Below are 24,422 nucleotides of genomic sequence, written 5' to 3' on the forward strand. Positions count from 1 at the left end.
AAAATTACATAGATTTCAGGTGTACAATTCTGTATTCCATCATCTATAAATCCCATTGTGTGTTCACCACCCAGAGTCAGTTCTTCTTCCATCACCATATATTTGATCCCCTTTACCCTCATCTACAACCCCCCGCCCCCCTTACCCTCTGGTAACCACTAAATTGTTGTCTGGGTCTATGAGTTTTTGTTTCTCATTTGTTTGTCTTGTTCTTTTGCTGTTTTTGGTTTATATACCACATGTCAGTGAAATCATATGGTTCTCTGCTTTTTCTGTCTGATTTATTTCATTTAGGATTTTTTTTTTTTAAAAAAAGAGACTTTTTTAGTAGTATACTTAAAATATTCCTAGTACAAATTGGCTGAAACAAAGAAGAAATACCAAACATTATCAGAGCAATGGGGACTCTCATACCCTGCTGGTGAGAACTTTGGAAAATAGTTCGGCATTTTCCATTAAAGTTGAAAATATGTTTATTACCAAGCAATTCCATTCCTAGGTATATGTGCAACAGAAATAAAGATCTAGTTAGCAGTATTATTCATGATGGCCTAATACCAGAGACAATTCAATTGTCCATCAACATTAAAATGGATGGTTATCCATATAATGGAATACTATACAGCAGTGAAAATTATAAGCTACAGCTATAGGTCATGACATGCTGAATTTTACAAACATAATGCTGAGTGGAAGAAGCCACCATAAAAGAATGTATACTGTATGATCTGTTAAGTCAGGGTTCAAAACCAGAGAGATTGACTGTGGTGTGTAAGAATGCAGACTTAAGTGGGTAAAGTATAAAGAAAGGCACAGAGGGAAGCCCAGAACAGTTAGGCAGGCTCATCCCTAACATCTGTGGGGCTTAAATGGAGGCCTAAATATTCAAAAGTTGTAAATTAAACTAACAAGTTATTCAATAAAAGATGTTTTATCCTCCTACCTCGACAAATGTATCTTCATGGCAGCCTGGAAGGCTAGATTGGACCTCAGAGTTCTTGGCCTGCTTATTGCTTCTCACTGGAACATGTGACACAAGAAGAGCTGGCCCCACGCCCCAGGGCCATCTAGCTCCTGCTCCATCCCATACCTCAAGGGCTTGTGTGTTCATGGATGCTCCCATCTTAGTCCTAAAATCTATCTTTCATCCACTGCCTCCTATACATATCTGCCTCTAGGTAAACCTGAGGAAGTCCTGGGAAGACCTGGAAGTGGGCGTAGACTCATTTGGATGAGGAATCTAAATAAATATCCCTGTACTTGGCGCATGGTTAGGAAGGGAGTCATGGGTCCCAGATGGACATGGCCTCTTGGGGAGATGGATTTCTCTTGCCTTAGAAAGGGACAGAGCTGGAGGAAATATAGAAGCTCAACAACAGAAGATTCCCGACACAGGGCTTAGGGAAGTACTAGCTTTAAAAAAAAGAAGGAGTTGTATTGGGAGGGGCCCCCAGGACCCTCTAAGGTCCTGCCAGTATTCTATGGCTTGACCTGGGTAGCAGTTACATTTATAACAATTTATTAAGCTCCATATTTATTTTATACAGTTTTCTGTAGCTGTGTTACATTTCACAATAAAGAATTAGTGAAATCGAAAGAGTGAGACAGAGAGACAGAGAGAGAGACAGAGAGAGAGAATATATATAGTTCCTGGTGCTGTAGTTTATGGGCTCCCATGGGCAAATGCTCTGAGTGGGTGCCTTTAAGCTCAGACATCTTGGACAGTTAAAATGCCTCCTCAAGGTGTGAATTCCTGAGGGGAAATGGGCTGAATGCTAGAAACTTAATAACTCTCACTGCTGGTCTTCTCCACCATCTGAGGCCAAGATTCTTGGGTGACCACGGATGAATTCAGACAGAGCAAATGAGTCATAGGCCCATGTCCTCTTGCGTAGCCACTGCAAGTGCCTCAGAGGAAAATTCCTTTCCCTCCCTCTTCACCACGATTATACATGCTGTGTTTATCTAACCGAAATTACAGGAGGCTGCTCTCATTCTCGTAGAAGTGAAAAAACACAAACTCCCAATTATCCTCTATCTGGAAAGCAGTTCTAGGAAGACCTCTCCTCCGCATAAGGGCAGCTAGATCAGTCCCTTCCACAGTTTGCTGAGCTTCTACTATAATACTAGACACAGTCCTTGTTTTTCTGCTCCACATCCATTTAATTGTTTTTATCATTCTTGATGGGAAAAACACTTTCCTTTTACAAATATTCAGATTCCCATTCTCAAAAAGATTTCTGTGTGCCCCACATGGTTTAAGTATCAGGTGTTTTCTATGAATATATTTCAACTATGGTGCATAAAGAAAGACACACACACACACACACACACACACACACACACACACCATCGCGAAACTGAACCTTATGGCTGCAAGATGATGAAAGGGAAGTGAAAAACTGGCCAATACTAACCAACCAAAAGCCCAGTCAGATTTCTTCCCCCAAAATCAAATTCTGGGTTTTGCATCTGAGCTATTTAAAAGCCACATTGCCAAAATACCATTTTCCTCATTTTCAGGAAGCAAGAAAATCATGTGGCTCCAGTGACCTTTACAAGCTGCTGATGAGAGGGAGCATCAGACATGTTTGGTGGCTTCCGAATGATAAAAGTAGCAACACATCAGATTAGTTGAAAGGGGAATAATGAGGCAGTGGGGTGGAGTGGAAAAACAAGTCAAATCAATGACAGGACTAAGTTGTGGATTGTAGACAACCAAGGATCACTCATTGCTATCATTCTGCCCCAATAAGAAACACCTGGCAAACATCACTCAGGACTCCTCCCAAAGTTTACCTTCTCCCTGCTTCTGTGCCCTCATCTGACCCACTTCGTGTTCTACCAGAGTACCTGTGACATTTTATGGCTCTGTACTTTTTGGTTCATCCTATTAGATGTGAGTTCCTTGAGGACAGGTCCATATTTTATACGTCTTTGAAGTTCCAGCTAATGTGTATTAAGATCTCCATAATTGCTTTCTTTGATTGCATGGATGAACAAATGAATGAATGAATGAATGAATGATATATTTCATTCATGAAACTATGGATTTGGCTTTTCCAACTGCTATGAGGCAATCCTTAAGTGATGAAAAGTGTCTCAGCTTTCCCAAGAGTTTACCCACTCTCACAGTTTTAACTTCTTTTTTCAGGTTCAGGAAGCTGTGAATTCCATAATGTCATACGTGAGCATGAGGGCATCGTGTATTCTTTAAAGTGGAGTTATGAAAAGGAAGAAACTGGTTGGCAGACTAAAACACTGGGACTGTCCTTTTCAAGATCCAGAGCTCCAACATTCCTTGGCTTAGTAGAGGAACCGCCTGGGAAAATGTGGGCAAGGGTGAGTAGCGATGGAAAAAACATACATCCTTTTTGTCCAGTTCAATTCAGACTGATTCTATTGAAACAATAATACAAATGGCATTCCGTTCTCACCCAAGATTGCAATGAATATTTAAAATGAAAAGATTGACGTTAGGCCGCCAGATTTTGCTGTTAGGTGAACCTTTTCAAATGGATACACTGATGTCCACGGGAAATCCTCTTCCATTCAGAAATCTCTGGGGAAGCAGTGTTCCGGGATAGAGCTGGAATGCTCTACTTAGTATAACCAGTGCCCAAGTAAGTCTGGAAGTTTCACTCACTGAGCTATTCAGAGGTTGATTACCTTGGTTATGGATTAGTCAGTTCTCTGGTGCCTCTTGCCCTGTCTGCCAGTTACCTTTAAACCACTCTACTTCCATGCAGCCATTCCACAAGAAAATCAACTTGGCTTAGAGTGGTGGTTAGGGTTAAAACGGTCAATTCTCCTACCTAACTAAGGCTCCCTAAAGGTTTTGTGGAAATTAAGTAGCAGAACTGATAAGTAATTGCACTTATTATTATAATTGACCTCTAAGGGAGGCAGGCAGCGTGGCGTGGCATGTGCCATCGGGGTAGGCAGACCAGGATTCATGTCCTAATGCCTACACTTGTCAGTGGAGCCAGTTACTCGACCCTTTTGAATCTCCATTTCCAAATTCACAGAATGGTGACAGGAGGATTATCTTGAGGATGAAATGAGAAAGTGCACATAAAGTAAGTAACATGTGCTCAAAAGAAAAAAGGTGAATTCCTTTATGTGCTGACATCATTAATTTTTTATCTGTATCCCATGGAAAACTAACCATCAACACAAATAAGAAAGCACTGGGCCAGGTCATTTCAAAGAGGAACCTACATCATTTGCAGGGGAGTGGCTGTAGATTAAGTAAAATGACAAATGTTTTCTTTAAACATTTTGATAAGTATTAAAATAATTTCTGTGGAAGTCTTTAAAAATCAATTAGATTGTCACATCACTGTAATGTTTTAAAGTAAAGTAATGACCTCTTAAAAACCCCCCCAGTCCTAGAATGCTATGACAAAAATCTGTCACAGAATTGGGCACCTCAGACTTCCACCAAACCAAATTACAAATCTGAACTGGAACAAATTACATTTATTTGTGATTCCTTAAGTTACTTGACATGAATATTAATTTCTTAATGAAAATCATGTCTTCTCATTTTTTAATACCTACTCAGCCAGTTTTGTTAAATGGAAATGAAAACAGGGCTATGACAGAGACTGAGAGACACAGAAACAGAGAGACACGGAGACAGAGCGAGCCGTAGCGTTCTATAAAGCCAGCCAGTATTTCATTCCATAGAAGTCCCTGCAATGAACATCAGCGCTGTGTTGTTTCAAATATATATTGATTCTCAATTTTTGGTATTCTAGGCCTGAAAACAGACAATTCTACTGCCTGAAATCAATTCACTTAGAATTATCTGTGTTCAGAGTCCAAGCGTTCCTTGAAATCATTAATTCCACCACTTCTGCATGTTTTGCTTTTTTTTCATTAAACTTTATTTCAACATTCTGTACATACACACACACACACACACACACATATACACACTTACATGTAACTTCATGCTAGACTAAGTAGAATGTAAATATTTGGAAATTATTAGTATCACCTAATAAAAAGGAGCATTTTTTCCTTGTCGTTAATGCTTCCTAAGGATATATTCCTGCTGTTCTTTTGGGGGATGTGCGTCATTTAAAATATAGACGTGAAGCTGCACTGCCTGCTTTGAATCTCACCAGTCAAGGTCAGTGGTATGACCTTGAACAAGCTAAACTCTCTGTGCCTCAGTTTCTTCATCTATAAAATAGGGATGAGAGTGTAAATGGCTTACAGTTGTGTTTTGGCACTGACTCATTGGCCTCAGTCCTCAGTAGAGGATTCCAGTGAAAACCGGAGTTCTGCAGCACTTAAAAAGTAAAGTCTGTGCAACCAAAAGAAATTACTAAAGGGAGAAGCGAGCATGAGGAAAGGCCTGGTAAGAAGAGACTGGGCCTCTGGGAATCTCTCTTGGGTTAGTCTTGGTTGCCCTCCTGAACTCAGTGATGCTGAGATTTTCTGTATCCAGAAGCAATAATGAATATAATATGAGGGCAGGGCCAACAAAATCCTTTGAAGAAACCTATGCTAAACTCATAAATACTCTTAAAAGTCATCCCCTTACCAAAAAAATACTCAGCAAATAACAGCAAGTCCTGCGGTCATTATGCAAATGTCAATGAGAAGAAGGTGGAGAGCACACTCTCATTTGAGGGCTGCAGAGAAGCCAGGCACTGGCCCAGGCAGCCACATTTTGCCTTTTGGCATGAATCAGTGGTGTGGAGACAGCTAGTTCCAGCCCCCTCGACCAACTGTCCGCATGCTTCTCAGTGAGTTCACCTAGGTAGCTTGTTAATGACCATAGTGGGGGATATTTACACCACAGCAATCAGCAAAGACTACATATCAGGGCTGCTAGGTTTTGTTTCATTTTCAGAGAGCTGGTAGTTAAACATTTCCCAGTGCAGTGCTGGGAATGAAAAGGGGGCTGGCTGAGAAAAATGGAAAAACTGAAAAAAAAAAAATCTTTTAAACTGCAGATTTTTGGGGCGGGGAGGAGGGTGGCATTCCTTACTCTTCCTCTTTGTACTAAGGCAGAAAGCTGGCAGTTGGACTTGGTCTGGTCTGGTTAATCTAAAGCCAGACTGAACTATTGCTTTGCAGAGGGCCAAAAAGTGTTGACTGACAGAATTTGCAAATTTTGTCTTTCTTTCCCATCAAATACAAGTCCACCGCAGGTCTAAAATAGCTGTTAGACTGTGTGTTTATATGTGCCATAGGTCTGTGATAAAGTCATTAAAAGGGAGATGCAATAAAGTGGAGTAATTCACATACTCTTTTTTTCACCCCTACATAAATGTGATTATTCTGACGTATTTTAGGGAATGTGGAAACTCTAGCTACTGAAAATTATCACCTTACCTCCTTACACCTAAATGACAATTTAACATGTTCAGATTTATAGATTTTTCTGTGAAAGTAAAGATGAACTAATAGGGACTGAAATGAAGAAGTAGGTCTAAATCTGCCTTTATTGGTTTGCCAGGGCTGCCATAACAAAGTGTCACAGACTGGGTGACTAACAACAGAAATGAATTTCCTTACCATTCTGGAGGTAGCAAGTCCAAGACCAAGGTGTCAGCAGGGCTGGTTTCTTTTGAGGCCTCTCTCCTTGGCTTGCAGATGGCCACTTTCTCCCTGTGTCTCGACCTGGTGTTTCCTCTGTGTGTCTGTGTCCTAAACTCCTCTTCTTATAAGGACACTAGTCATACTGGATTAGGATCGACTCTAATGATCTTGTTTAACCTTCATTACCTCTTTAAAGACCTTATCTCCAAGTATAGTCACATTCTGAGATACTGGGGAGTTAGGATTTCAACATATGAATTTGGGAGGAGGGACACATGCAGCTCATAACACGGCCTAAACATAAACATAATTTATCCACAAGAAAAATTCGATTTAACAACATCACAGTTTGAGTTGCCAGAGAAGTAAACTCAGGAGAGATGGAGGTTGGGATGCAGGAGGTTTATGGGCAGCTTTCTGGGGAACACCCACAGGCAGTGAAGGACACAGGAAAAGGTAGAAGAAGAGGTGGACTGCAGTCCACTTATAATACAGGCATGGGCCCTCTCTTGCTGGGGTGGGCCGTCAGAGTTGTCTAGAGTTGAAGCAAGAGTCGGAGCGTGTCTACCCCTGCCTGGACCAGACTTAGGGTATGGGCTGTCCCATGGAGGAGGCATGACGTGCATTAAGAGGCTCTCTTCACCTGAGGATAGTCTCAGGAGGGGGATCAATCGAGAGCTGCCAGTGGCCAAGTTTTCAGGAGCTGACAGAAGAATCACTGAATCTCATGTAGGGTCTCTGGTCAGTGCACTGCAGTGTCTACAACACAAGTTCCCCAAGTAAACGGAAGGACTTACCATTGTTGTCCTAAGAAATTTCTAATCGTGTCTCTCAGTAGATTAAAGGGTGAGCCATTATGAACCCTAAAACATTTTTCCCAATGCTGGACACATAGAAAATGCCCAGCAGGATGGTCAGTAAGTGTGGCTTAGTACGGAAAGTATGCTCTTTGGAGCTAAGAATCTGGTTCAAATCTCTGCCCTGTTATTTCCTAATATTTCTTACCCTCTCTGAACCTCAAATTTCTCCTCTACAAAATGAGGATAATAATACCAACTTTGTTGGACTGTTGCAAGATTTAAACAAAAAATATATACTTAGAGTGTCTAGTACAATGCCGGACACACAAAAAAGGCATCCAAAAAGAATGAGTTCCCTTCTCTTTCTTTCAGCAAATAGTTAATTGGTGATAGCCAACAAATTACAATCCGACCTGATCTCCTAACTTGAAGAATATTTCTCAATTCTGATGTGATCAGAATCACCTGTAAAGATTGTTAAAATATAGATGCCTGGACCCCACTCACAGTGACTCTAATTCAGGGCATCTAGGGAGAGGACCAAGAATGCACAATTTGAGCAAGCTCAGTAGGGGTTTCTGGGCCTCAGAAAGCCTGAAGAGTCCTGCTCCGGGCTGTGGATGTGATCTCAGTTAGAATGGGAATCCAGTGCTTAGAAGGTGCCAGAGGTCATTTCTACTGCCCTGCATTGTTCTTAGTTCTGTTGATGTGGATATATCCATCACATCACAAAGACCTTCCCCTCACATAAATACTGTGTATTCCAAAAGTAAAATGTGCATAAATTATGCGTGAGAATCAAACCACTTCTCCTTTTCAAGATGTAGTTTTATTGAGGCATAAATCACAACTACAGGGCAATTTAGTGCACACAGGAATTTTATTGGGGGGTGTGGATCCCTTGAGCTTGTCTGGAAAATTGGAAGCATTTTCAAAGACGAAGTGTCCTGCAGGTGAAAGAGGCACGTCTGGATAGAGATTTGACTTTCTTATTTAAATCAAGTAAAATTGAGCTCCCTGGATGGGATTGCTGGAGAATTTCTGTGTTTGATTACTGGTCACAAACCCCAGTTGCATTGCAGAAATTATACTGTCAAAAAGACACTGACCAAGGTCCAGAAAGTAAACAGGAGCTGGAACACAGAAAGTGACCCCTGAGCATAAGCGGGCTTTCACATCCCTACCAGACATTTTCCCTGATTTAACATGGGCCATGTGGTTTCCCAGTGTCTTCTATGGCTTTATTTTCCCACAGAGAGGCCTCATTTATTCTAAAATATGAAGCTTTGGGGGTTTCTTGAAAATGGTACTTTCACTCAGTAGAAATATGTCAAGATGAAAGTGCTATCTGTGGGAATCCATTCTGAAAAAGGAATAAACTAAAAACATGAAAGGAACAGTCTATTTTCCCCCAAATGATTAGTATCCTCCCAAACCTAATAATTTTCTGTATGGAAAAAAAAAAAGTTCTAGAAGGAGCACAGCAAAAATATTACAATCACTGAGAAGTGTAGGGTGACTCTGTGCTATCTCCGTACAAACATCACAAGTGCAGAAATTGGTGAGCTTTTTTGGTTCTTAGAACTATTCTGAGTTCTTTTATTGATGAAGGAGATTTATGTCATCATTTTCCCCAAATTTGCCTTTATTCTACTTTAAAAATATATATATTTCTCCGGGTTTGACCAGGGTCTTGTAACACACAGAGAGTCACTGTTACACTAAAAATAACTTTACCTTCTTTATGTATTGTCCAGAGCCCCCTTGGCCTTTACACTGGCTCATTTAGAGGAGCACCTTTGAGTACGACATCCAATTAAACAGTAGGTTGACATTGTTTACATCTAGTGCCTCCTTCCTGTGTCCAGATCGCCTTCTACTTCTGCCCTGTACTCTGTCATCCCTTAGATATACAGAATTTTAGAGCTGGAAGAACATGTTAGTGAGGTTAGAGCTGCAGTAAGCTGTAGTAACAAGTAAACCCTATATTCTTGGGTGGGTAGCACAGTAATTTAGTTCTTACTCCTGTGACAGTCAGTGGCTCTCTTGGGTAACTATCCTCAGGGATCTCATTTTCTTCCATCATGTGGCCCCATCATCTCAGGTTCCTTCACCTCCAGCAGTGCAGATAAGAAGAGAGATGTTGTGGGACATTTTGGGAGCAGGCCAGGAAAGTGGAGTGTCATTTCCACCAGTATTCTGTTGGCCTAAAGAAGGCTGAGAAATGGAAAGAAGGGCAAAGATACTGATAGTGTTTGCCCCATAGAGTCCTTAGATGCCCCTTGCCTTCAATCACTTCAAGTGTTTTTTTTTCTTTTTCTTTTACTGTTTTTTTTTTTTTTTTTTTTTTTTTTTGGTGGAGGAACAAAGATCCAGAGAATGTAAGTTACACACAGCTAATCAATGACAGCTTAGTTCAGCGCTAGCCAAGAGTCCCCTTGTCCATTCCTATTAATTCCAATCTATGTATAAAAGGGCTCATAATGTCTCAAAATACAATTGAAGCATTGTTTCTAGAACTTTCTATCCAGGATTCCAGGGTAAGGAGGACTATGACCACGCTGCTTCAAAACCTGCAGTTCCAGTGCAGTCCTCTCAGTCTGAGAACTGGACAGATGAATGTTTCAAGAAGCAAGTGCCAGTAGCAAACCCTAATTACAGAAAATCCTTCTTGGCTCCTAAGGGATATAAAATTACATTGCAGAAAGTCAAGGAAAATAGAAACAGAATACATTATAATGCTTTATTTGGAGGCCAAAAGTCACCTATTAAGACTGTCTTGATTCCGTCAAGATAACTAAAAGGGTAGAGACAGAATTTTATAGGGAGAGAAATTTTGGATGATGTCAGCCTGGTTTGCAGTCATCACATTGGCTTATAGAAAATACATCTTGAAATATTGTCCTCTTCATACTTGAGATCAAATGTGAGAAGAAACAGAATTGAAAACAAAAACAGAAACAAAAAAAATGAAACCTGATAAAGAATGAGGAATGGGTGCAGGCAAGGATGGATGGTCTCCGTAACGGGTTCTGAAAGCTGTCTGGAGAGTACTGCTTCACTAGTGGAAAAACACTCTTGTGTGGAAACCTGGGTAAACCTTTGCCTGACCTCTGATGATCTACATCAACGTCTATTGAACAGTTAGTTACATGCCTCTTTTTTTTTAAAGTCTAACTTCATCATTACAGAGGTTATATATCTGGATTTTTTTGCCTGAATTTTAAAATTTTAATCTGGAGATCTGACACTGAGTCATTAAAGGATGCATAATAGTTCTGTTAGTTTTAAGGGTCTGGGGCAAACTATTTAACATTCTCAGGTCTCCCTTCACTCACCATAACCACCAGGAAGGGAAAAATAATAAAAATAATATATGCCACTTGGCTGGAAATTAAGGTGCTGATTTAACCTAAACATTTCTTATCACATAAAATCAAGTAACAATAATATTAGAAATTAGATTTACAGCAGTGCCAGCTTATATTACGTTATTTAGCTGCCTTTCCCCAGATACAATCACATTTCATAGAGTTACAGATCAGATATTAAAAATAGTGCAGAATTTAATTATATGTGCCTTCATTTTTCAATCTTTCTCTCATTCTCTTCTTCCCCTCCTCACTGCTCCCTCTTTAAAATAAAATTTATCCTTATAAATTGGGGAAACATTGTGCCCATCTTATTAATAGTTATATTAAAGCCAATGAAATTAATGGTTTGCTGACTCACAGGTTAGTTTATGGCAAAGCTTGGGCTCAAATCAATGGTCAGAATAGAGAGCAGGAGGGATGGAGGTAGGCCAGTTAGGTATCTCCAAAGAACTTGGAAATAAGGTAGCTCTCAGAGTTAAACTAGTAAAATGCACACAAAATGCATGCAAACTAGTAAAACAGAATGTATATAATTAGTCAGTTGTCGAAGTAAGCCAAGAAATCATCTATCTGGTTATAAAATAGAAAGAAGTCTGTGGGAGCCTATCAAATTTCAGTCCCATTGATCAGAGGGTCCAGTAACAAGGAAGATGTACATGTGATTGGAAGTTGGAAGAAAATGAAGTGGCTGCATCATGCCTGTTTGGATAAAGGCTAAGTGAACAGGACTTGTTAGCCACGGAAGCTTTAGAAAGAGTCAGACGGTCACAGAGGCCCTCTGGATGCCAGAGCCCATAGACCTGGAAGACCTAGGGAAGACAGTCTTGGCATTATTCACCAAGCATTATGAATCCGTTGGCAAGACTATCCCTTTGTGGACAATACGTGCCTCAAGCCATTGACAGTAACATTCTAAGATCAAGTAAAAACCTTTGTACTGATTCTGCAGACACCAAGCAACCTTGTGATAATTTGGCTCTTCATGTACTAAGCCTATTGACAGAGCTGCCTCAGAGCTCTCTGGTCTACTTGCCAGTTGTATTATTATTTTAAATTACTATAATTATATTGATGCTGTGAGCTGGTTCCACATTAAGCATGCCAACAAAATCACTTTTATGAAACTAACAGACCTTAGACCGTGGTATATTCTTCAAGTTAAATACCACCTTAGGAGGTGCACCTGGGCAGGCAGTAATGCTGCCCAGCAACAGCTCAGGCTTCACCCTGTGCTCCTCTTGAACTGCAGTTGAACCAGCCACGTGTGATTTTGACTGAACCATACATAAAGTCAGGATCAGGATGTTCTAATAATATGACTGCCTTTAGTGATCTGACAAAACAATTGCCATATTGTAAGCCAGAGCCGTCTGCAGAATGAAGGGTTGGAAAGAACCTAAAGCATTTAACAGGCCACGTGCTGATTTTCAATTGTATCTGGGACCCCGCCATAGACAACTTCATCAAAGATACCAGTGTCGTCGACAGGGTAATGTTTTCCAGGTTTTTTCACACCTTATCCAGTTGCAGTAATCGTTAGGTGATAAATACAGTGACAGCTCATTACAAAATTCAGCTTCCAGAAGCTAAAAGGTTAAGTGGCACCTCTCTCATGTGCTGGAATGATAGGCTAGCATCTTACCCCTGTCCCTTCTCCACTCTCCACACCACCGTTCTGTCTGGAATCTTGTGCACTTGAAGCATTCGATTTCACACAAAACCCGTTGAAGTGAAAAGAAAGTTAGAAGGGCCCCACTACAGGATCTCAGGAATATATGACAGTACATAGAGGGCAGAGATGAAGGGAATAAAGAATATGGCCTAAAAACTCAAGGGCATTATCCCTAGTCTCTGCAAGTTTTTTTGATTAGTGTGTTACATGGGTGTATCTGTTTTCCTGTGTGTCTAGGGAGAAGTATTTATATACTCTATACCCTCATGCCAGCTTGTCACATATGTATGAACCCATGTCCATAGATGTTAACTACTTGGGTTTTTAAAAACAGCTTTATTGAGGTATGATTGATATACAATAAACAATACATATTTAAAGTGTGAGTTTTGATAATGTTGATCTGTAAAACCATCACCACAATCAAGACAATGGACATAATCATCACCTGTAAAAGTTTCCTGATGCCCTTTATAATCCCGTCTTCTGCCTCCTCTTACTCCCATCCCATCCCCAGGAAACCACTTATCTGCTTTTTCTGCCATTAGACATTTGTTTCAACTCCTAGAAATTTATTTAAGTGACATAGTACACACATTTTTTGTTTGTTTTCCAGCTTCTTTTACTCAGCATAATTATTTTGGTTTTCATCTATGTTGTGGTGGTTATCAAAAGTTTATTTATTTTCATTGTTGCTGAGTAGAATTCATTGTATAGATGTGCCACAGTTTGTTTATCCATTTACCTGTTGATAGATACTTGGGTTATTCCCAGTTTGGGGCATTTAGAAATAAAACTCTATGAACATTTGTATAAGTCTTTCTATGGATATGTGGTTTCTTTTCTCTTGGGTAAATACCTAGGAATAGATGACTAGGTCATAAGGTAGGTGTATGGCTAACTTTCTAAGGAACTGACAAACTGTGTACCAAAGTGGTTGTACCATTTTATATTCCCATCAGCAGTATATAAGAGTTCCAGTTTCTTCATATCCTTGCCAATACTTGGTATGATCACATTTTTCTTTTAATTCTAATAAGGCCTTGAAGTCAGGCAGCGGGAGTCCTCCAACTTTGTTCATCTTTTATCAGTATTTTTGCTGGTTTGTTTTGTTTTTGCTACTCTAGATCTTTTGTGTTTCCATATGAAGTTTAGACTAAGTTTGTCAATTTCTACACACCACTGAAAAAAGCCTACTGAGATTTTCGTTGGGAAGATACGGAATCTATAAATCAATTTAAAATAACATTGTGTATAAGTGGTATTTTATTGTGGTTTTATTTTGCATTTCCCCAATGACTAATAATGTTGAGAATCTTTTCACATGCTTGTTTTTCATTAGTATGTCTTTTTTAATAAGATGTCTTTTCATATATTTTGCAAATTGGGTTGTTTTCTTATTATTGAGTTTTCAGACTTTTTTACCTATTCTGGATACAATTACTTTGTCAGATGTGTTGTAAGCATTTTCTTTTGGTCTCTGACTTGTCTTCCTATTTTATTAATAGTATGTTTGGAAAAGCAGATGTTTTTAACTTTGATGAAGTCCTATTTATTAATTTTTTTTCATGAATTATGCTTTTGGTGTGATATCGAAGAAATCTTTGCCTACCCCAAGGTCAAAATATTTTCTCCCAGAAGCTTTATAGTTTTCAGTTTTATGTTTATCTCCAAACTATTTTGAGTTACTACTTATATGATGGAAGGTATGGATTTATGGAAGTTTATTGTTTTCGACATGGATATCCACTTGTACTAACACCATTTGTTGGAAGGACTGTGTTTCTCCACTAAATTTTCTTTGTGCTGTTGTGTATATATGTATATAGGCCTATTTCTGTTCCACCGATCTATTTGTCTCCAATAGCACACTGTCTTGATTAGTGTAGCTTTATAACGTCTTGAAGTCAGGTAGCATTAGTCCTCCAATGGTGTTCTTATTTTATCCGTAATTTTGCTTATTTGTTTGTTCTGTTTTTGCTATTCTAGATCCTTTGTGTTTCCATATGAAGTTTAGAATCAGTTTGTCAATTTCTACCACAAATACCTACTGAGATTTTGATTGAGATGATGCTGAATCTATAAATCAATTTAGAGAGAATTGACTCTTCACCAATATTGGATGTTCTGATCCATGAATGCATTATATCTCTCCACTTATTTAAGTCCTCTTTAATTTTCTCAGCACTGTTTTACAGTTTTCAGTGTACAGATAACTACAAACATTTCTCATTCACAGACCGTAAGGGAGAATGACCAATTTCTTAAGACAAGATATAGGCACCAGAGACTTAAGCCCTTGTACGGTATTACAGCAATGCAATGCAGGGACTATAAAGAGGGGAAAATAGTACCTAGTTTCTAGAATTGTGAGCATTAAATGAGAAAGCATAAGTATGCAGTTTACTATAGCACAGGCTGTAGGTCAGATCACCATGTTCCAATCCCGACTCCACCACTTATAGCCAAGTGATCTTGGGAAATTCACAACCCCTCTAGCATTCAGTTTTCTGATCAGCAAAATGCAGAAAATACTGGTATGTCCCTTGTAAGGTCCTCATGAGAGTTAAATGAGCTTATTAAACACTTAGAACTATTCTTGTCATGTAACAAGCAACTAATAAATGTTAGCAATGGTTGTTAATTTTATTATTAATAATAGCACTTAACATGACATCTGGAATATAGCCAACACTTCAAAAAAGCATAAATTTTATTATTAGCTTATATAGCAAACTAGGCCACTTGGTTAACACCTTCAGGTATGCTTCTCATCATAATTGAATATCCCAGGCTGAGCTGAATTTACTGGAGGGAGGTTCGTTCTTGAAAGACCTGACCTTGATACAGATCACAGACTCCCCATCCTGCTCTTTGGATGTTGTACTTGAGACTCTGCATCAGACACATCTATGCAAGGTCTCACCATAATTGGCAAATTTCCCACAATTAGCTTTACTGTTGGCTTCCTTAATTTCTCTCTGGCCCATCTTGGGATCTAAAAGTCTGGAAGAGATTGTATGAATTGATTTCTGTTGTTGCTCCTGAAAATCTTAGAAAGCTTATTCCCTCATGGAGATGCATCTACTCTATCCCTGGCCTTTGCTATAGGGTAAAGAAATGCTCAGGCCACCTTTTGTACATACTAGACTTGTTTTAGGGTATGATAGGATTTCCAAATCCCAGAAGGCTCTGTGCAGCTCTCATCACCCACCAGCACTATCCTGTACTTCTGCATACACACATACACACACACACACACACACACACACACACACACACACACAATTTCCCTCCTGGCTTGACACAGACTGCCTGCCTAATTGGAAACCCATTTCTGTACTTGATGACTTTGTTCCTTATAAAAACACAAATTACCTTTGAAGGAAAAATAATAATTAACTTATGTGTGTAGGTGACAGTATGAAGTAATAGAAAGAGTCCCGGACCAGGAAGTAAAGGTTAGGATTCTAATCCTAGATGCCTTTATTCTTCCTCTATAACCTAAGATTCTACTTAAAGTCTCTGCTACACAATAAGGGGATGATGACATCTGAGTCATTCATTCATTCATACATTCATTCGGTAAATATTTCCTACCACTATCATGGCCAGGTGTTGTTTTAAATTCAGTAGACACAGCACTGGACAAAACAAAATCCCTACTCCCACAAAGCTTATATTCAAGACAGAGAGATAGATAATAAGCAAATAAAGACATATGCACTAGATTATCAAGGAGTGGTGAATTATAAGAACAAAAACAAAGTAAATAGATAGAGAATTAAAAGGAATGCTAGTTTAGATAGAGTGTTAAAGGAAGTTCTTTCTGAGGCAGTGCCAGTTCAATAGAGATCTGAAGAAAGTGAGTGATAATGACATGAGGCTCACTAGTAAAGAACATTCCAGACACAGGGAGTGGTCAGTACGAAGGTCATAAGGTAAAAGTGTGTTCAACATGTTTGAGGAAAATAAAATAGGCCATGTGATTCCAAGAAAGAGATAGTCAGAGGGCATGTAGGGGCCAAATCATATAGGCCAACTTAATGACTTTTAAGTGTTTTCTAAATGAGACAGGAAACCTCTGGAGGGTTTTGAGCAGGGGAGTGACAAGATCTGACTTATTTTGCAAAGATCACTCAGGCAGATGTACTGAGGACAGACCGTACAGTCGCTAGAGGGAAAGCAGACAGACACTGTAGCTCTAAACTGTTGCTATAGTGCAAGAGAGAGAGAGAGATTTGTGGCTTAGATGAGGCCTATGGTAGTGAAAGAAGAAAGGAATAAATGTTTGGAAATATGTTGAACGATTAGATATAGGGTATGGGTTCCATGCCATGGAATAAGAAAGGAGTAAAAGTTGACTCCAATATTTTGGCCTGAGCAAAAGGGAGATGCCATTTACTGAGATCTAGAAACCTGGAGGAGAAGGTTTGAGGGGGCACACTGAGGGCTTGTTTCAGACATGTTAAGTTGGGTTGTCCACTAGATATCCAAGTGGCAGGCCAGATAGGTCATTGTATATGTAGGGCTGGACTGCAGGGCAACAGTCAGGGCCAGAGACTTACATTTGGAGTCATTGTGTCTGCATGAAATTTATGGCACTGGGTGAGGTCACCCATTGGTGACTATTGCTGGAAACAAGAAAAGTTCCAACGAGAAAAGGAAAATCCAAGAAAAGAGTGAGGTGGAATAGTCAACGGGGCAGAGGAAAAATCTGGAGGGCATGGGAACACGGCAGCCACATTTGAAAAGTGTTTCAAGGAGGAAAGTGAGCAAAAGCTGTTGAGAGGTTAAGATGGCATTTTTAATCTCTACAATGCATTACTGGATTAAATGAGATAAACACCTGGCACAGTACATGGAGGGGCTTTGAGCTGCAGACCAAGCACCAGAAATCTCAATCAAAAGTAGCTTGAACAATAAGCATGTTTATCATGTTATATAATATAATTCTGGATGAAGAGTTGTTCTGAGTTTGGTTAATTCATTAGTTCAGAGATGTCATCAAGGACTTCATCTTTGGGCAAGACAGCTGCTGCAGCTCTGGATGTCCTATTCTCTCACAGGATCCATAGACGGGATAAAGGGAACAGCCTCTTATTATATCTCTTTTTAAGAGTGAGGGTCCTTTACCAGTATCCCCCTGCAGAACTCCCTTTGAACTAAACCGGAATGTGTCACACACCCGTGCCTAAACTAATCCTAGCAGGGAAAGAGACCTAAATCAATATTCACGCCTTGGGGCTGAGGAATAGTCTCTTAAAGGACATAGCCATTCAGAGGAGAGTGCAAAGAGTCAGGACTCTGTGAGAGAGAAAGAGAAGGATTGAAAGGTTGTTCTTGTTTTAATAGCCAATACTGTCTGCCACCTAAGTGCTTGGCATTCTAAAGGTGCCCTTTCCTCCACAGCAGTGATGCAAACATAGGAGCTTATGGATAAACTGCATTATCTCGCAGCCAAGATGAGTTTTTTTCTCTTCACAATAGTGTTTGAGCAACTATTAAAATGCTCACCTCTGCCTTCCACAGTGTCACAGAATCTGGGGTCAAAAGACACCTTAAAAATTATGTATCCTCAATATAAAATCCCCATGACTTTGTGTGTTGGACAAGGTCCCAGCAAGAAATAGATGACATATTCAAATTATCCTAATTTAACAGGACTTGCTGCTACGAGTGAGGGCAGAGCGTAGCGAGACCACAGGGTAATGCAGCAGCCAGGCTACAAGTAACAGCTAAGCCTCCCTCTCACACCTGGGCCCACAGCGGCAGAGCGTTCTGAAGGGGCACAGTGAGCCTCTGTCAAGGGGCACGGTGAGCCCACGGTGGCCTTGCGTGATGAGGAACATGGGGAATAAATCCCTGACTTCACCCCCTCAATTCCTTCAACTAAAAGCCAGAAGGCAAGGGAGCCCATCAATGGAGTCCCTACAGATGAGACTCTGGGGCCCAGAGCAGAGGAGAAAAAGGTGGAGATAGTTCTGGAAGAGCACATAGAATATATCCAGCCTGCCTCATAAGCGGATACCAGCCACTCCCGAGTCCACTCATTCCACCTGGGGGCAACTCTGACTGCTGCCAAGTTCCCAGAAAACCCAAGGGGTCCATACAAAACAGACCTAACTGCTGATCCCCAGGACAACACTATAAGTAGAGGACAACAGCCTACACATCTCAAAGCCAAGTGCTGGGGCTAAAGTCATTGAGACTAGTTTAGTCCTTGACCCCAGTGTCCAATTGAGATTGAAGGTTAGTGTCTCTACATGTGTTTCCCTTAGCACAGCGATTTTGCCCCCCACCCCCCAGGAGACATTGGCTATGTCTTGAGACATTTTTCATTGTCACAATGTGAGGGAGGGTCTGCATGCTCCTAGCACCTAGCGGGTGCTGCTAAACATCCTACAGGGCACAGGTCGGCCCCACAACAAAGATTGACACTGCCCCAATGTCAATAGTGAGGAGGCAAAACAGCGGGAGCTGAGTCTGAGCAAGGCTGTTGCTGGACGACCTTCCCCAGGAATACTCCCTGAAGACCCTCCTGTGTACCTGGGCTGAAATCTTTGTTTCAGGGTGCTAATAAAAACCAGCACTAGGGCCCTTTGAGAGCAGGGAGGGGAGGAGTTAGTGGGAACAGAATTGCAGGACTGAGGCGGGTGAGAGGAGAAGAGGGGCTCTTGGCTTACATTTGGAATGGCTGTTGTTGAATTTCCCCTTGGTCAGAACCCCAACATCTGAGATATGGGTGGGCGGGCCAAAGTGAGAGCGGGCTGCAGTGGACCCGTGCCAGCCACTTAGCCGCCCACGAGCTATCATCACATCCCAACATCAGCTTTCTGCAGGCAAGCATGTAAACAAGAAGAGCAGTCACGAAAACATAAGAAAGGAATAAAAGTTGTTTGGTCTGCTGTCAGGCACAGATTGTTGGAATATTCCAGCCCCAGTCCAAAAGGAAGGACTGACCATAACAACAGGAGACCATGTCTGATGTTCAGATACCCGGTGCCTGCATTTTCCTTGTGCTGGGACAATTTCCAAGAGAACCAGCCGCTGGTACCACCCTGTTTTCACCAAGGCCTGGTGAACACTGGTGTCTGTCCAATCACCCACATTAGGACTGAAAAATGTTTAAATGTCAACTGTGACCATAAATCAAGAGCAGGTGAACGTAGCGTCTGGTAAAGATCAGCAAGTGGGAGTATTTTGACGAACATTTGTCTCATGTGGCAATTCCTTATTTATTTAGCATCTACAGATCAGTAAGAAGTGTCGTATTTTAAGCGAATCTTCCAGATACCTGAAGTTTACCTATTTAACAACCTTAACGAGGTAGTCTTTGGGGGTGAAAATTTTCTAAAAGGTGCATATTTCCTTTGTTTCAGTAAATAAAGTATGTTGACAATAATTCTATCTTTGAAAGAGGCTCAGGACAATTACTATTATGTAATAGTGAAAGAATAAGCCGCTCTCTTCAGACCCAAGAGCAATTTGCCCAGGTGTTAAGTGAACCCAGATCATGCCTTTTTTTTTGGGGGGGGGAGGGGTGTGCGGGAAGGGGGTCTTGCACAAACTCCGCGTAGCACCTCTTGTTCTCCCTTTCTGTAGCTGTCAGCTGTTCTAAGTAGTCTATTAGCCGATATATCACCTGGCCGGTCCACCATAATCCTTGCCTTCTACTAGTAACTGCTGCTGTGGGCTAGGACAGTGGTTCTTAATTTTTGGCAGCAAGCTGAAATCTCCTGGGAGTTTAAAAAAATTATCCATGCCTGTGTCCCATTTCCAGAGTACTGATTTCACTAATCTGGGGCATGGTCTGGCATAGGGACAATTTAAAACTCTGTTTTCTGTGATTCTGTTGTGCAAACAAGGCTGAGAACCACTGGAATAGAAAAATCTGATATCCTATCCTATTGGAATGAAGCATAAAATAAGAGTTAATTATGTATGAGCTGAGAGGTTTTCCTATGAATAAGCTTTGGTATAGAAACCTTTTTGGCATGTATTTTAGAGCTCTTTGGGTCTACTTTCTCACTCTTAGGTGTGCTCCGGAAAGCGATGTAAGCTAGGAGAGAGGTAGGATGGATCAGTGGTTAGGGGCTCAAAGGCTAGAGCTAAACTGCCTAGGTTCAAACCTTGACTCTGCCACTTACTGTGTGACCTTGGGCGGGTGTCTGAACTTTTCTGTGCCCCGGCCTCATCAATAAAGTGTTGGAAGGATTAAATGGGTTCATGCACGCAGAGAGCTGAGTATACAGCCTGGAACAAAGTCAATGTTATTAGTTCGGGATCCCGGCAACAAACAAAATGTACTTCAGATGGTCAAGGTGGAGACAGAGGTGTGGGCAGGGCTAAAGGGATAAACCGGGGTGTTTAGCACCCAGATACTGCCAACAGTGGGAAACTATTACTAGCCGAGGCGGGAAGGGGAAGAAGTGGTGCTATAGGAACCCAGTGAAAGCTGAGGCTGTGGAGAGACACAGCAACTGCCAAAGAGGAGCAAAGAAGCAGGGAGTGAGCCAGGAAAAAACACCCCAACGTCTCTCTTCTTCTGACCTCCGAGAGGCCAGCCTCCGGGGGCACAGATTTAAGCACCAAAAATAGGGGAGAATTAATCTGAATGATGGGGAAGTGAATGGGGGCGTATCTAGCAGTTGGCTATTAATCAATTATCACTTGAGCTGGAAGTCACCAGAGAAAGTCCCTGTTGCCCTGGAATGGGTGAACTTGACACAGCATAGCTGTAGAATCTGGAGAGTTGCTCCTCAAGCCACACTCATTCTGGAAGAAAGATGCACAAAACTGAGATGGTTCAACATTGTTGTGGGCAAAAGTCCAATTAAAAAAACTGTCAAGTGCTCGTTGGGTATTTCAGGGCTTAGTGCAAAGTCCTTCATCCCTATGGACTGGTTTATGTTCCTGTCTGAGCCCTTTTCTCACTTGCTCACCTCCCTCTTTTCAACCCCTACCCATGTGCATGAGAACACAGGGTTCCTACTGTGTTTCCCCCAAAATAAGACCGGGTCTTATATTAAGTTTTGCTCCAAAAGACGCATTAGGGCTTATGTTCAGAGGCTGTCATCCTGAAAAATCATGCTAGGGCTTATTTTCCAGTTAGGTCTTACTTTCAGGGAAACAGGGTAGCTCTCTTCCTTTGCTAATTGGAACACATTCCTGAGCCTGACTTGCAACATACTTTGGAATTTTTTCCTCTATCACTTGCCCACCCCCAAACACCACCTCCTTCTCACTCATGAATGTTGACCTTTCGTCCAAAAAGTCTGCAGTCTTCTAACCTCCCACTTTCTACTTAAGTAGCCATTCTTGGCTGTGTTTACATTTGTCCTACAAAATTGTCCTTGGAGCCTCATTACTTATCAAGTACTGAGTGACAGAAGTAGAAGCAGAAGGCCCTATCTTCCAAGAGCTTCCATTCTACGTGTAAGGAGTAAGAGACAGGGCTCAGGTTGACAGGTGCTTTCCCCGATAGACGTCCATGCCGTGCGATAGTTTCTTCTCCACCTTTTGCCACCATGTCATATTGCAAATGGAAATTATTAACTTTTAGATTCATGCCTGGGTGCGTCTGGAACTTTTCATACTGTGCTGATACACACGCTTGGTTGCACTGGAGACCCTGCCGTGACCCTATCTCCATTTACATCATCCAGTTTTTTCCAGATCTCACGACTAGATATTCCTTTACCAGATTTAATTGAACTATTCATCTTTATTACTCTGTTATGTTCATTCCAAGTTCCTTTTGGAATTCATGCTTTCCATCACATACACATGGTGCTATAATAGCCATTATTTGGCTCTGTTCCCCTTTGGAAGCCTGGCAACTGTTACTATTGGGCTCTTCTAAGTAAAAAAAGATGAAAACTCTCTTGTTCCCCTCCCAGTACTTAGGCAGCCTGAAGCAAAAGCACCATAATGTTGGTACCAAAGCCCCCAGAGAGAATTGGGAATTGAAGTTTACAAAGGCCTGGTGAGATCTGAGTTGGCAGGATTTTAATCACTGATGTGGGTTCAGAGCAGGTTACATGCACCAGTAGCAGAAGTGAGGAGTACTCACTCAATACACAGGCCCTAGGGATTCAGCAAGTACTTGCCCTCAAGGAGCTTACATTTTAGATAAGGAGAGAGGACACCCCACCCCCACCCCAATAATGCAGGCTAGCAAAGGATGAATGCCCGGTAAGTGGTATATAAGTAACAACAGTTGAATTGGTTTTAAGAATGTACTGCAGGCATTTCCCGTCATCAGGAGTAATTTTCTACCCAGGTAATTTCCATTTCAACTGGTATTGGTGGGATTTTGACAATATTTCTTAATTCATCTCTGTTTCCACATGCATAATTTTGGTGGCTGAGAAATGCCTCCCACTTCCAAACCTAGTGTGTTTGACGTTTTGAATTCATGACCCATTCACAAATTTATTAAGGATTCATTTGTCAGTATCTAAAGACACATAAATGTGACTTTAGATTTATGTGTCTTTAGATACTGACAAATGAATCCTTAATAAATGTGTCTTTAGATGAAAATGTTTTAAAATAGAAATTATGTAATATTACTCCCCACTTGGGTAGGTTGAAGTGTATGCTTTATATTTTCATTTCTCTTTTTTTTCAGGGTGGGCACTAGTTTAGAAAAGAACATATCCCCCAAGAACGTACCCTTCACACACAATTTGTCCACATGTGTCACTAGCAAAGAAATGGCAAAGTCCAATACTGAGCAATACGACATATATGACATGAACATGTATCTTAGCATTCACCCGAAGGGGACACTACTGACACATTGTAAGTGGGACCCGACACTTACACTTTCCAACAGTGAAGCTGAGGTTACAGTGATCTTTCCACCTTCCAATGCTCTGTCTCTCCTTCTGAATATTCTATGTATGTTGTGAGACACCTGGCTTGGGCCCAGTGTCCAGTGGCAGCTCTGGGACTAACAGACCAACAGATGAATACAAACTTTGCCCTTATTACATCATCAGTTTAGTGAAGTAGCTACAGATGTACATAAACGGTATTCATGTATTCATTAGCTGAGCGCCTATCATAGTGACTGGCTTTGGAGACACAAAGATGGAAAGAACATTGCCCTTGTCTCCAAAGGATTTTCAGTCCATTTGGACTGACAAACCCAAAGAGATACTTTGGAATCGAAAGAGGAAAGTCAGTGGAAGAGACTTGCTTGAGGATTTCAGGGAAAGCTGGGAGGAGGCAATACCACAGTTGAATAGCAGAGAAAAAAAGAGGAATTAGATGGTAGAGGAAATTGGGGTAGGTGGGTGAGGGGTGAGAGAAAGGGCACTGCAAGCTGAGGCGATGGCACAAGCAAAGACAAACTATTGAGAAACAGCAATTGTGTAGCGCTCTTCTTGGTTGACCTATTCCTAAGAGTTCAGAATCCTGTACAGATTCATTTTTCCTGCTTTAGCAGCCTTTGGCAGGACAGAAAGACATGTCCAGGCAGTGTGGGTCTTTCCCAGGTTGCAGAATGAGTTGGTAGCATAGCTGGCTCTGGCTCTTCATAGTTAGGGGATGCAATCTGAGCTCTTGAACTTCTTGGGGGGCAGTTTCCCCTCAAGAGAAGGGCCAATAGAAGTTCATTCTAAACAGTGAAAAGATTGCACCTGCAAAATAAAGGGCCCAGTGTGGAGCAGGGTAAATATACCCTCGGACATTAAGAAATCAAGGCAAAAGTCTTTGGTTTCATCTGCTTCATTTTCATAGTCCTGCCTTACAGCCACCCTTACTTCTTCTGTGTCTGGAAGGAAAAACGCAAGAGTCATGACACTTTGACACCAATTACATGTGACTGGGTCAAGCGCTCCATTCATCAAGGAAGTTGCAGGTTGTCTGTTCCGATGTTGTGATTCCCCTCCACCTTCCTTCCCTCCTCCCCAATCTCACTTAGCCATGTTCTCCAGCTGTCGTTGGTGAGGAAACGATAAACATGCACATAGCTCAAGGGTGACAATATTATACAGAGGTGAC

At 41.1% G+C, this 24,422-nt stretch overlaps 1 protein-coding gene across 2 annotated transcripts in view; it reads left to right on the top strand.

The window, feature by feature from the left end:
• The window catches only part of NEDD9 (neural precursor cell expressed, developmentally down-regulated 9), a 176,894-nt gene that overhangs the window by 61,783 nt on the left and 90,689 nt on the right, over positions 1–24,422 (top strand). For both annotated transcript variants that reach the window (XM_074335230.2, XM_019743000.3), the window contains exon 2: positions 3,155–3,342. In XM_074335230.2, coding sequence (XP_074191331.2) covers positions 3,331–3,342 — 12 coding nt within the window. In that variant the 5' untranslated portion in view covers positions 3,155–3,330. The remainder of the gene's footprint in view (positions 1–3,154; positions 3,343–24,422) is intronic.

Source organism: Rhinolophus sinicus, chromosome 14 (assembly GCF_057876585.1).
Source record: "Rhinolophus sinicus isolate RSI-liver-muscle chromosome 14, RSI-T2T, whole genome shotgun sequence".
Lineage (NCBI taxonomy): Eukaryota > Metazoa > Chordata > Mammalia > Chiroptera > Rhinolophidae > Rhinolophus > Rhinolophus sinicus.